The sequence below is a fragment of the Oncorhynchus nerka genome, linkage group LG15, assembly GCF_034236695.1.
Source record: "Oncorhynchus nerka isolate Pitt River linkage group LG15, Oner_Uvic_2.0, whole genome shotgun sequence".
Classification (NCBI taxonomy): Eukaryota; Metazoa; Chordata; class Actinopteri; order Salmoniformes; family Salmonidae; genus Oncorhynchus; species Oncorhynchus nerka.
This window is the reverse complement of record NC_088410.1, coordinates 9,132,051-9,144,502: the sequence shown is the minus strand read 5'-3', so window position 1 is coordinate 9,144,502 and position 12,452 is coordinate 9,132,051. Positions and strand designations below refer to the sequence as shown.

The 12,452-nt window shown below is 45.9% G+C and overlaps 1 protein-coding gene across 2 annotated transcripts; it reads right to left on the bottom strand.

Moving 5' to 3' along the window:
* Positions 1–250: 250 nt before the first annotated feature.
* Positions 251–8,024, bottom strand: LOC115120333 (zinc finger protein 709-like). Of its 2 annotated transcripts, none has more exons than XM_065000930.1 (3): positions 7,951–8,024; positions 4,041–4,611; positions 251–2,383 (listed from the first exon to the last, which is right to left on the bottom strand). In XM_065000930.1, the coding sequence occupies exons 2-3, from the start codon at positions 4,551–4,553 to the stop codon at positions 377–379; spliced, it is 2,520 nt and encodes an 839-aa protein (XP_064857002.1). In that variant the 5' UTR covers positions 4,554–4,611; positions 7,951–8,024; the 3' UTR covers positions 251–376. The 2 variants fall into 2 exon arrangements, with proteins under 2 accessions (XP_064857002.1, XP_064857001.1); XM_065000929.1 differs by having other exon boundaries at positions 7,890–7,977.
* Between the last annotated feature and the right edge of the window lie 4,428 nt (positions 8,025–12,452).

Below are 12,452 nucleotides of genomic sequence, written 5' to 3'. Positions count from 1 at the left end.
AAACTTTTGAAACGTAGTGTATATATATTTATATAGTTGTACATAATATACTCTATAAGCAGGGACATCCACCCAACTGGACACAACTGTGGAAAGCATTGGGGTCAACATGGGCCAGCATCCCTGTGGAATGCTTTCGACACCTTGTGGAGTCAACATGGGCCAGCATCCCTGTGGAATACTTTCGACACCTTGTAGAGTCCCAACGAACTGAGGATGTTCTGAGGGAAAAATGGGGTGCAACTCAATATTAGGAAGGTGTTAATGTTTTATTCTATGGATTATATTTTGTGAATTTCCCCCAAATCATGGTATTTTTCTGTCTGGGTATCGTAAGGAATCCCTCTATAAGGGATTGGACAGGTGATAAACCAGGTTACCATTGAGTCTGTGATGGGTAGGGAAAAGGGACATGCTGATTGGGTGGTGGGTAGGGATTAGGGAGTCTTGGGACAGAGACAGGCTGAGTTAGCCTGTGTGTGTCCTGATGTTTCTTCAGACTGCTCCACTGGGCGAAGGCTTTATCACACACGTGGCACTGGAACGGTTTCTCTCCTGTGTGGGTCCGCCGGTGGTTTTTCAAGACATTCCCGTCACGAAACCTCCTCCCGCAGTCAGGGCATTGGTACGGTTTCTCTCCAGTGTGGATTCGCAGGTGAAGAGTGCAGTGGCTCTTACTTGTGAAGCTCTTGTCACAGTAAGTACAGCAGTAAGGTTTCTCACCCGCATGAATCCGGAGATGAAGTTTTAAACTCCCTGTCAGGGAGAAACTCTTCCCACACTGAGGGCAAAGGTAAGGCCTCTCTCCAGTGTGCTTCCTCTGGTGGACTAGTAAACTACCTTTAGTGGTGAAGGTCTTGTCGCACTGTGGGCAGTGGACTCTGCTTTTGTGAGTCTTCTGAATGTGACCCTTTAGAAGAGGCTTGGTAGAGAACTTCTCCCCACAGTGGGGGCATGGAAGAGGGCCTTGGTGCATACGGACTGGACCCAGTGTCTCCCCCTTGTGGTTCTTCAGGTGGTGCTGCTTTAGCGAGATTGTATGGCGAAACTTCATCCCGCACACCAAGCAGTGGTAAGGTGTCTCTCCCGTGTGAGTTCTCATGTGTCTCTGTAAGAGTCCAGATTGAGTAAAATCCTTACCGCAACGAGGGCAGACGTACGGTTTCTCCCCGGTATGGATTCTCACGTGTCTTTTAAGACTACCGGCCTCACTGAAACCCCTTCCACATTCAGAGCACACGTGTGGGTTCTTCAGAGGATCGCTTGGTGGATGCCGGGTTTGCATGTGCGATTCCAGTTTAGATGCAGTTACAAAGCTCTTCATACAGTGAGCACAGTGGTGAGGGTGATCCGTGTGAACAACTTCCCGGTGATGTACAAGGCTTATTTTCTCACGAAAATTCCTACCACATTCCGAGCAGTGGTAAGGTTTCTCACCTGTGTGGGTTCTGATGTGTCTCTGCAAGTTTCCAGAATCATTGTAGTTCTTCCCACAATGATGGCAGACGTACGGTTTCTCCCCAGTGTGAGTTCTCAGGTGTCTCTTAAGACTGCCGGCCTCACTGAATCCCTTTCCGCATGTAGAGCACACGTGTGGTTTCTCTCCAGTCAAGTTATCTCTGTATCTCTTCAGGTACTGTAAGTGTCGTTTTAGACTGCGTGCTGTGATAAAACTCTTCCCACAGTGATCACAGATATGGGAGCCATCTCCTGAGAGGGGTTCCTTACGTTGCTTAGCGTTAGGGGTGCTGCGAAGCTTCTCTCTTGTGTGTTTTCTCTGGTGTACTCTGCGTTTGCGTGAGGTAACGAAGCTCATCCCACAGTCGTCAGAGGAGCAATGGTAAGGTTTCTCTCCTGTAAGGACGCTCTTCACAACAACCTTCTCTCCTGGGTGAGTTTTTCTCATGTGTCTCCTTAAGTTTCCAGAATCACTCCAAGCCTTCCCACAATGAGGGCAAACAAATGGTTTCTCCCCCGTATGAGTTCTCAGGTGTCTCTTAAGACTGCCGGCCTCACTGAATCCCTTTCCGCATGTAGAGCACACGTGTGGTTTCTCTCCAGTCAAGTTCTCTCTGAATCTCTTCAGGTACTGTAGGTGTAGTTGTAGACTTCTTGCTGTGGCAAAATTCTTCCCACAGTGATCACAGATATGGGAGCCAGGCCTGTCTCCTGAGAGGGTTTTGTGTTGTTCAGCATTAGACCAGCTGTGGGGTTTCTCTCCCGTCTGTGTTGTCTTGTGTATTATATGGCTACTCTGCCCCGGTGTCTTCCTGCAGTCGACCAGCCGCACAGACACCCTCTTCAGACCCAGCTGTAATACGCTACTGGGAAAGGCACGACCTGGGGACTTCAGGAGGGCGGAGGGTGACGTGGGAAGCTTGTTCTGGAAATCATAAAAATAGAGAGAGAATCAGGGTGGGAAACATTCTCCTACGTGGCAAGGAATGTTTTTGGGCCTCAAAAGTCTTTCCCTTGACTCCGTTCATCCTTGATTAAAAAACATTGGAGGATAAAGTCCAAGAGGAGAAACCTTGAATCTTTTCCTCCAATACATTTATAGAAGGAGGAGGACAAGACAGACACAGTTGCCTCGTTTCTAGCTACTAGCCAACTTTGCAGTATTTGTGGGGGGTGTTATTGCTGACATATTGGGGGTGTTATTTCTGACATATTGGGGGTGTTATTTCTGACATATTGGGGGTGTTATTTCTGACATATTGGGGTGTTATTTCTGACATATTGGGGGTGTTATTTCTGACATATTGGGGGGTCTTATTTCTGACATATTGGGGGTCTTATTTCTGACATATTGGGGGTGTTATGACATATTCTGACATACTGGGGGTGTTATTCCTGACATACTGGGGGTGTTATTTCTGACATATTGGGGGTGTTATTTCTGACATATTGGGGTCTTATTTCTGACATATTGGGAGTCTTATATCTGACATATTGGGGGTGTTATGACATATTCTGACATACTGGGGGTGTTATTCTGACATACTGGGGGTGTTATTTCTGACATATTGGGGTGTTATTTCTGACATATTGGAGGTGTTATTTCTGACATATTGGAGGTCTTGTTTCTGACATATTGGAGGTGTTATTTCTGACATACTGGGGGTGTTATTCCTGACATACTGGGGGTGTTATTTCTGACATATTGGGGGTCTTATTTCTGACATATTGGGGGTCTTATTTCTGACATATTGGGGGTGTTATGACATATTCTGACATACTGGGGGTGTTATTCCTGATATACTGGGGGTGTTATTTCTGACATATTGGGGGTGTTATTTCTGACATATTGGGGTCTTGTTTCTGACATATTGGGGGTGTTGTTTCTGACATTTTGGAGGTGTTATTTCTGACATACTGGGGGTGTTATTTCTGACATACTGGGGGTGTTATTCCTGACATACTGGGGGTGTTATTTCTGACATATTGGGGGTGTTATTTCTGACATATTCTGACGTACTGGGGGTGTTATTTCTGACATATTGCGGGTGTTATTTCTGACATATTGGGGTGTTATTCCTGACATACTGGGGGTGTTATTTCTATTGACATTTGGGGGTGTTATTTCTGATATTCTGACATATTCTGGGGGTGTTATTTCTGACATACTGGGGGTGTTATTTCTGACATACTGGGGGTGTTATTTCAGAAATATTGGGGGTGTTATTCCTGACATACTGGGGGTGTTATTTCTGACATATTGGGGGTGTTATTTCTGACATATTCTGACATACTGGGGGTGTTATTTCTGACATACTGGGGGTGTTATTTCTGACATACTGGGGGTGTTATTTCTGACATATTGGGGGTGTTATTTCTGACATACTGCCTCTGACATTGCACGTTCTGATATTTCTTAATTTCTTAATTATTTTTCATATATTATTACTGTTGGAGCTAGGGAACACAAGTATTTCACTGCACCTGCGATATCAAGACAAGGAATCAAGGATGAGATTTATCAAGGAAAGACTGAAACACACATTTTATGACTGGGAAAAATAAATACTCGTGTCTCTTACTCTCTGCTCTGGAGTGTGCCTCTCTGGATCTGACTCTGCCTCCAGCCCATCGCTAGCCAACCAATCCTTGTCCTTCACGTCCCAGTCTTTGTCGCAGTCTGCAGCGTCATCATCGGATCGGCTGGAACTCAAGTGTTCCGCCTTCAGTCCATTACTAGGCAACCAATCGCTGTCCTCCTTGTCGCATTCTCTGTCATAGTCTACAGCCTCATCATCATCAGACTGGCTGGGACTAATTTGTGCCCCACTAGCATCCTCCAGCATCCTTCTGATGTCCTCTTTCAGTTGGACTAACCAAGACATTCCCTGCTCCTCTGATTTCATTGAATCCGTATTGTCCCACATTTCCTCCATGACTTTACGCCTTAATAAGCGATGATTCATCCCTTTAATTTCAGATCCATCTTTGCCATGACGTTCACACAGGTAGCGTAAATTGTCCTCAGTTAAAGTGAATAAACTCTGTTCAATTTCATCAATCAATGTTTCCTTCTCTGAACTGAGTGGATTCATATTGTTCTGCTCGTGTGGCAACAACGACAATGCAGTCAATGGCAGGACTTTAGAGAACCTGTAAAAAAAGATGTATACATCAAAACACTCATCTGTAACTTCATGTCATTATTAACTGATATTTAAAGGAACAGTTCAGGATTTTGGCAATGAGTTTCTTTACTTCCCCAGAGGTAAATGGACATGTTTATGTTTCTGCCGTCCAGTATGAAATCAGTTAGAGATATAGTTTCACGAGCCAATGCTAACTAGCGTTAGCGCAATGACGAAGTCTACAGAAACAGCTAACAGTTTCCTTAGACTTCCAGTCATTCTTATGATCCAAATCAACACAGGCAGGCTTTCATTGTTTTCAAATATGTAGCCTATTTGACTGACAAACCTTATCTTATTTAACCTTTATTTTACATAGGCAAGTCAGTTAAGAACAAATTCTTATGTACAATGAGGGCCTAGGAACAGTTGAATCAACCGGTTTATCCTCATTAGCTGTGATAACCGTTGATAACAGGCAGCTTCATAGCAGGAGATTCTTCCATCATCCTTTCCTTGGCGATTCTTTCTTCCTGCTCGACGACATGCTGACCAAACCAGACGCGAGAATCCTCTTTTACCTTTATTTAACTCGGCAAGTCAGTTAAGAAAAAAATTCTTATTTACAATGACGGCCTAGGAACAGTGGGTTAACTGACTTGTTCATGGGCAAAATGACAGTTTTTGACCTTGTCAGCTCAGGGATTCGATCCGGCAACCTTTCAGGTTACTGGCTCAACGCTCTAACCACCTGCCTCCCCGTCCTCATTGGTTGGCTCAACGCTCTGACCACCTGCCTCCCCGTCCTCATTGGTTGGCTCAACGCTCTAACCACCTGCCTCCCCGTCCTCATTGGTTGGCTCAACGCTCTAACCACCTGCCTCCCCGTCCTCATTGGTTGGCTCAACGCTCTAACCACCTGCCTCCCCGTCCTCATTGGTTGGCTCAACGCTCTAACCACCTGCCTCCCCGTCCTCATTGGTTGGCTCAACGCTCTAACCACCTGCCTCCCCGTCCTCATTGGTTGGCTCAACGCTCTAACCACCTGCCTCCCCGTCCTCATTGGTTGGCTCAACGCTCTAACCACCTGCCTCCCCGTCCTCATTGGTTGGGTCAACGCTCTAACCACCTGCCTCCCCGTCCTCATTGGTTTTTAGGAGCATATATGTAACAGTATAACTTTAGTCCGTCCCCTTGCCCATACCCGGGCGTGAACCAGGGACCCTCTGCACACATCAACAACAGTCACCCAGGAAGCATCGTTACCCATCGCTCCACAAAATCCGCGGGAACAACTACTACGCACCACCGCTAACTAAGCTAGCGTTTCACATCCGTTACATATACACACGTGGTTGATTGAAAGATGAACTGAGGTCCACACTCCGGGAGGTTGAGGTAATGCTGTAAAGTTGGTTGATGAACTGAGGTCCACACTCCGGGAGGTTGTAGTAATGCTGTAAAGTTGGTTGCCAACCGCCATATAATGTCCAAAGAAGAAAAAGAAGCCTTTAGGAAGGAGGAGCCTTTAGGAAGGAGGAGGAGCCTTTAGGAAGAAGGAGGAGGAGCCTTTAGGAAGGAGGAGCCTTTAGGAAGGAAGGAGGAGGAGCCTTTAGGAAGGAGGAGGAGCCTTTAGGAAGGGAGGAGCCTTTAGGAAGGAGGAGAAAGAAATTCCGTTGACCGTTTTGTCTGTGGATTAATTGTCAGAGTTGAGGACCTTGTGCATTTCAGGTAAAATAAACAACCCAATGTTTATATCCCAGGACAAATGAGCTAGCAACTGCTAAAATGGCATAAATGATTCAAATGCTTTTCGACCTGTCCCCAAATTAATATAATTAGTTCAGAGTTTGTTTTCATATTTCAGCCTGCATGTCCTGATCGTGTCTGGTGTAGGGGTACAAAATCAACATGCGCGCGTCCTGTTTGGTCAGCATAGGAGAGACACCGTTGTCTTATACACGTATGTGTCCAGTTGCTGGGGTAACGTTTGAATTTGGATAACACTTAGATATTAAATGAAATATTTTGTTCCAAGAAGTAATCCAACAATGTAAACGTAGCCATCTTGTCTATTCCTCATCCCTCATTGATCGGAGTCAGGTCAGTGTATGCTTGATTGGTGGACACCCACCTGGCTCGTTAATTAATCCACCAATCAAGCGTCACTTTGAATGACACCCACCTGGCTCGACCAATGAGAGCAGATCAGAGATAGAAAAGACGGCGGTGAATACATCATGGAGCACGACGTGTATTTAATAACGGGAGCATCTTGTGAATCCAATCGTTCTCGCTGCAACTGGACACATACATTTAAGAGAATGGTGCCTCTCCTAATCAAGAACGAAGAAAGTATCCACCAGAAAAAAGGGTTGGTGGATAAATCTCCTGCTATGCAGCTGCCTGAGATCAACGGTTATCACAGCTGATGAGGATAACCCGTTTGATTCCATTAACTGTCCCTTTACCTGGCTTTCTGTATTGGTTGGACTCATTGGCTGCATCATTATGGTGGTTGGCAACAGAACATAACGTACCACAATATAGCCGGCTTCAGCAGCAACAACAAAGGCATATGCATGTATAATCTCGAACTATTTACCGAATGTAAAGTTAATTCGATAGAGAGAGTCACATTTAACGTATGTATCCAACTTTTGTCAGAACAGCACCATGTTGAGTTAGACAGCGGCTTGTCATTAGACCACGCACGTCCTACCATTGTCTACAGAGCAGAAATACGGTGCGGTTCGGACAAAGTCTGGATTCAGACGTTTATTTGAAAGTGAGGGTCACATTTCAATGTACGTCTGGTAAATAAGAGTTCCTAGAGATCACACACATGCTTTTGCGTAGCCGGCTATATTGTGGTAGGGTTATTTTCCGTCGCCGGCCACCAGAACTACTATATGCACAACTCAGGGAGTCCAACCAATACAGACCCCCGATGTTGTGTGCCAAAGCTACACTGTACCATGCATTTCGATGGAACCACTATATACACAAAAAAAATATTTTCTGCCAATTTAACCATTCATTTTTACCAGCATTGATCCGTGTAGACGCGAGGAAAAAAAGAGTGACGCTCGCAGCCCGTCTTTTCTCATTCTGCATTATATTCGTGCTTAAACACTTATCGTATGATTTTTGTCCTTTACAGGTCTATATAAACCGTTCTGATATAGCTAACGTTTGAACAAATACGTTACAACAGTTAACTAGCTAGATAAGCTAGCGGTCCATGTGGACCTCTTGCTACAAAGCGGTTATAATTTGGCTAGATGTGCATTTATGATCTACCTGGATGCTTTTAATCATATCGTCTGTGTGACGTTTCCCTCCGACGTATTCTCTTGTTTACCTTTTGACCAAAGATGGTTTAGATAAGTCTTGCTTTCAACCCAGTCTGTTTTGATGGCAGCAGTTTGATGCCGTCATTTCCGGTATGGGAAGGAAGCTTTGTTCTGAATTGTATTTTTATTTTTTTAAACATTTATTTAACCAGGCAAGTCAGTTAAGAACAAATTCTTATTTTCAATGTTCAAAAATTTGCAACCTTCCGGTTAATAGTCCAACGCTCTAACCACTAGGCTACCCAATAGACTTGAATGTCACCGCCACCTACTGTACAGAGTAGTGAACGACAAAAATAATTTGGAGGAAACAACGACATCATACGCTATAGCAGGGGTACTCAATTCTTAGCCTACGAGGTCTGGAGCCTGATGGTTTGCTGTTCTTCCTGATAATTAATTGCACACACCTAGTGTCCCAGGTCTAAATCAGTCACTCATTAGAGGGGCACAATGAAATTTAAAAAACTATACTGTTTAAAAACCACATCCAGTCATAGTCCAGGGCGGAACATTCTTCGACAGGACTCCTATGTCCCAAAGAGCGTTCAGCTGCACTTACAATGATGCCAATTGTCTCTGATTTATTTTCAGTTTGTGCTGTGTAGTTTATGACCGTTGCAATAAATTATACAGTGCATCTTTTTATTTTTTATATTACCCCTTTGTTCTCCCCAATTTCATGGTATCCAATTGTTTTTAGTAGCTACGATCTTGTCTCATCGCTCGGGAGAGACGAAGGTTGAAAGTCATGCGTCCTCCGATACACAACCCAACCAAGCCGCACTGCTTCTTAACACAGCGCGCATCCAACCCGGAAGCCAGCCGCACCAATGTGTCGGAGGAAACACCGTGCACCACTGCGCCCGGCCCGCCACAGGAGTCACTGGAGACAAGGATATCCCTACCGGCCAAACCCTCCCTAACCCGGACGACGCTAGGCCAGTTGTGCGTCGCCCCACGGACCTCCCGGTTGTGGCCGGTTACGACAGAGCCTGGGCGCGAACCCAGGGTCTCTGGTGGCACAGCTGGCGCTGCAGTACAGCGCCCTTAACCACTGCGCCACCCGGGAGGCCCAGTCCACCTTTTTAACATGAAATATATCAGGGTCCCTTGGTGCAGAGAAACATTCACTGGTGTAGAGGATCTACTACCATCGCGTCTTCAACGCCACTCCATCCTTTCCTTGTTCCCCACGGTAACCCACTCGTTCTCACTCTCTGTTCTCATCTTCACCCGACCCACCATTAGTTTCAATCTGAACATCGGTTTCCACCGTCTTCCTTCAGAGGAAGCCTTCAAAATAAGACTAGAATGAGTTATGCATTCTACTCTGTGACAGAGTACAGTTATGCATTCTACTCTGTGACAGAGAGAGGTGACAGAGCGAGTTATGCATTCTACTCTGTGACAGAGAGAGGTGACGGAGCGAGTTATGCATTCTACTCTGTGACGGAGCGAGTTGTGCATTCTACTCTGTGACGGAGAGAGTTATGCATTCTACTCTGTGACGGAGAGAGTTATGCATTCTACTCTGTGACGGAGCGAGTTATGCATTCTACTCTGTGACGGAGCGGAGCATTCTACTCTGTGACGGAGCGAGTTGTGCATTCTACTCTGTGACGGAGAGAGTTGTGCATTCTACTCTGTGACGGAGCGAGTTATGCATTCTACTCTGTGACGGAGCGAGTTATGCATTCTACTCTGTGACGGAGCGAGTTATGCATTCTACTCTGTGACGGAGCGAGTTATGCATTCTACTCTGTGACGGAGCGAGTTATGCATTCTACTCTGTGACGGAGCGAGTTATGCATTCTACTCTGTGACGGAGGAGCTCTGTGACGGAGTTATGCATTCTACTCTGTGACGGAGCGAGTTGTTATGCATTCTACTCTGTGACGGAGCGAGTTATGCATTCTACTCTGTGACGGAGCGGAGTTATGCATTCTACTCTGTGACAGAGGGAGTGACGGAGCGAGTTATGCATTCTACTCTGTGACGGAGCGAGTGCATTCTACTCTGTGACGGAGGAGTTATGCATTCTACTCTGTGACGGAGCGAGTTATGCATTCTACTCTGTGACGGAGCGAGTTGTGCATTCTACTCTGTGACGGAGCGAGTTGTGCATTCTACTCTGTGACGGAGCGAGTTGTGCATTCTACTCTGTGACGGAGCATTCTACTCTGTGAGTTGTGCATTCTACTCTGTGACGGAGCGAGTTATGCATTCTACTCTGTGACGGAGGGAGTTATGCATTCTACTCTGTGACGGAGCGAGTTATGCATTCTACTCTGTGACGGAGCGAGTTATGCATTCTACTCTGTGACAGAGGGAGGTGACGGAGCGAGTTATGCATTCTACTCTGTGACGGAGGGAGTTATGCATTCTACTCTGTGACGGAGCGAGTTATGCATTCTACTCTGTGACAGAGGGAGTTGTGCATTCTACTCTGTGACAGAGTAGAGTTGTGCATTCTACTCTGTGACAGAGCGAGTTGTGCATTCTACTCTGTGACGGAGCGAGTTGTGCATTCTTCTACTCTGTGACGGAGAGTTGTGCATTCTACTCTGTGACGGAGAGGGAGTTATGCATTCTACTCTGTGACGGAGGAGTTATGCATTCTACTCTGTGACGGAGAGGAGTTATGCATTCTACTCTGTGACGGAGCGAGTTATGCATTCTACTCTGTGACGGAGGGAGTTATGCATTCTACTCTGTGACGGAGCGAGTTATGCATTCTACTCTGTGACGGAGGGATTCATTCTACTCTGTGACAGAGGGAGTTATGCATTATGCATTCTACTCTGTGACGGAGGGAGTTATGCATTCTACTCTGTGACGGAGGAGTTATGCATTCTACTCTGTGACGGAGGGAGTTATGCATTCTACTCTGTGACGGAGGAGTTATGCATTCTACTCTGTGACGGAGGGAGTTATGCATTCTACTCTGTGACGGAGGAGTTATGCATTCTACTCTGTGACGGAGCGAGTTGTGCATTCTACTCTGTGACGGAGCGAGTTGTGCATTCTACTCTGTGACGGAGCGAGTTATGCATTCTACTCTGTGACGGAGGGAGTTATGCATTCTACTCTGTGACGGAGGGAGTTATGCATTCTACTCTGTGACGGAGCGAGTTATGCATTCTACTCTGTGACTGTGATTCTACTCTGTGAGGAGAGTTATGCATTCTACTCTGTGACGGAGGGAGTTATGTTCTACTCTGACGGAGCGAGTTATGCATTCTACTCTGTGACAGAGGGAGTTATGCATTCTACTCTGTGACGGAGCGAGTTATGCATTCTACTCTGTGACAGAGAGAGCATTCTACTCTGTGACAGAGTAGAGTTGTGCATTCTACTCTGTGACAGAGCGAGTTGTGCATTCTACTCTGTGACAGAGAGCGAGTTGTGCATTCTACTCTGTGACGGAGGAGTTATGCATTCTACTCTGTGACGGAGGGAGTTATGCATTCTACTCTGTGACAGAGTAGAGTTGTGCATTCTACTCTGGAGGAGTTATGCATTCTACTCTGTGACGGAGGGAGTTATGCATTCTACTCTGTGACGGAGCGAGTTATGCATTCTACTCTGTGACAGAGGGAGTTGTGCATTCTACTCTGTGACAGAGTAGAGTTGTGCATTCTACTCTGTGACAGAGCGAGTTGTGCATTCTACTCTGTGACGGAGTAGAGTTGTGCATTCTACTCTGTGACGGAGGGAGTTATGCATTCTACTCTGTGACGGAGGGAGTTATGCATTCTACTCTGTGACGGAGGGAGTTATGCATTCTACTCTGTGACGGAGGGAGTTATGCATTCTACTCTGTGACGGAGGGAGTTATGCATTCTACTCTGTGACGGAGGGAGTTATGCATTCTACTCTGTGACGGAGGGAGTTATGCATTCTACTCTGTGACGGAGGGAGCATTCTACATATGCATTCTACTCTGACGGAGCGAGTTATGCATTCTACTCTGTGACAGACAGAGTTATGCATTCTACTCTGTGACAGAGAGTTATGCATTCTACTCTGTGACAGAGAGAGTTATGCATTCTACTCTGTGACAGAGAGTTATGCATTCTACTCTGTGACGGAGCGAGTTGTGCATTCTACTCTGTGACGGAGCGAGTTGTGCATTCTACTCTGTGACAGAGGGAGTTGTGCATTCTACTCTGACAGAGCGAGTTGTGCATTCTACTCTGTGACAGAGAGAGGTGACAGAGTAGAGTTGTGCATTCTACTCTGTGACGGAGTGAGTTGTGCATTCTACTCTGTGACAGAGAGAGGTGACAGAGTAGAGTTGTGCATTCTACTCTGTGACGGAGTGAGTTGTGCATTCTACTCTGTGACGGAAAGTTGTGCATTCTACCTGTGACAGAGTAGAGTTGTGAATGTACTACCAGACAGTAGAAGCCTGCTCTCTATTGAATGACAGAACCATGTTAACAACAATCACCCGTTTATTAGGTGGACATGATAAAGGACACAAGGCATCATGTGATTCAGATCA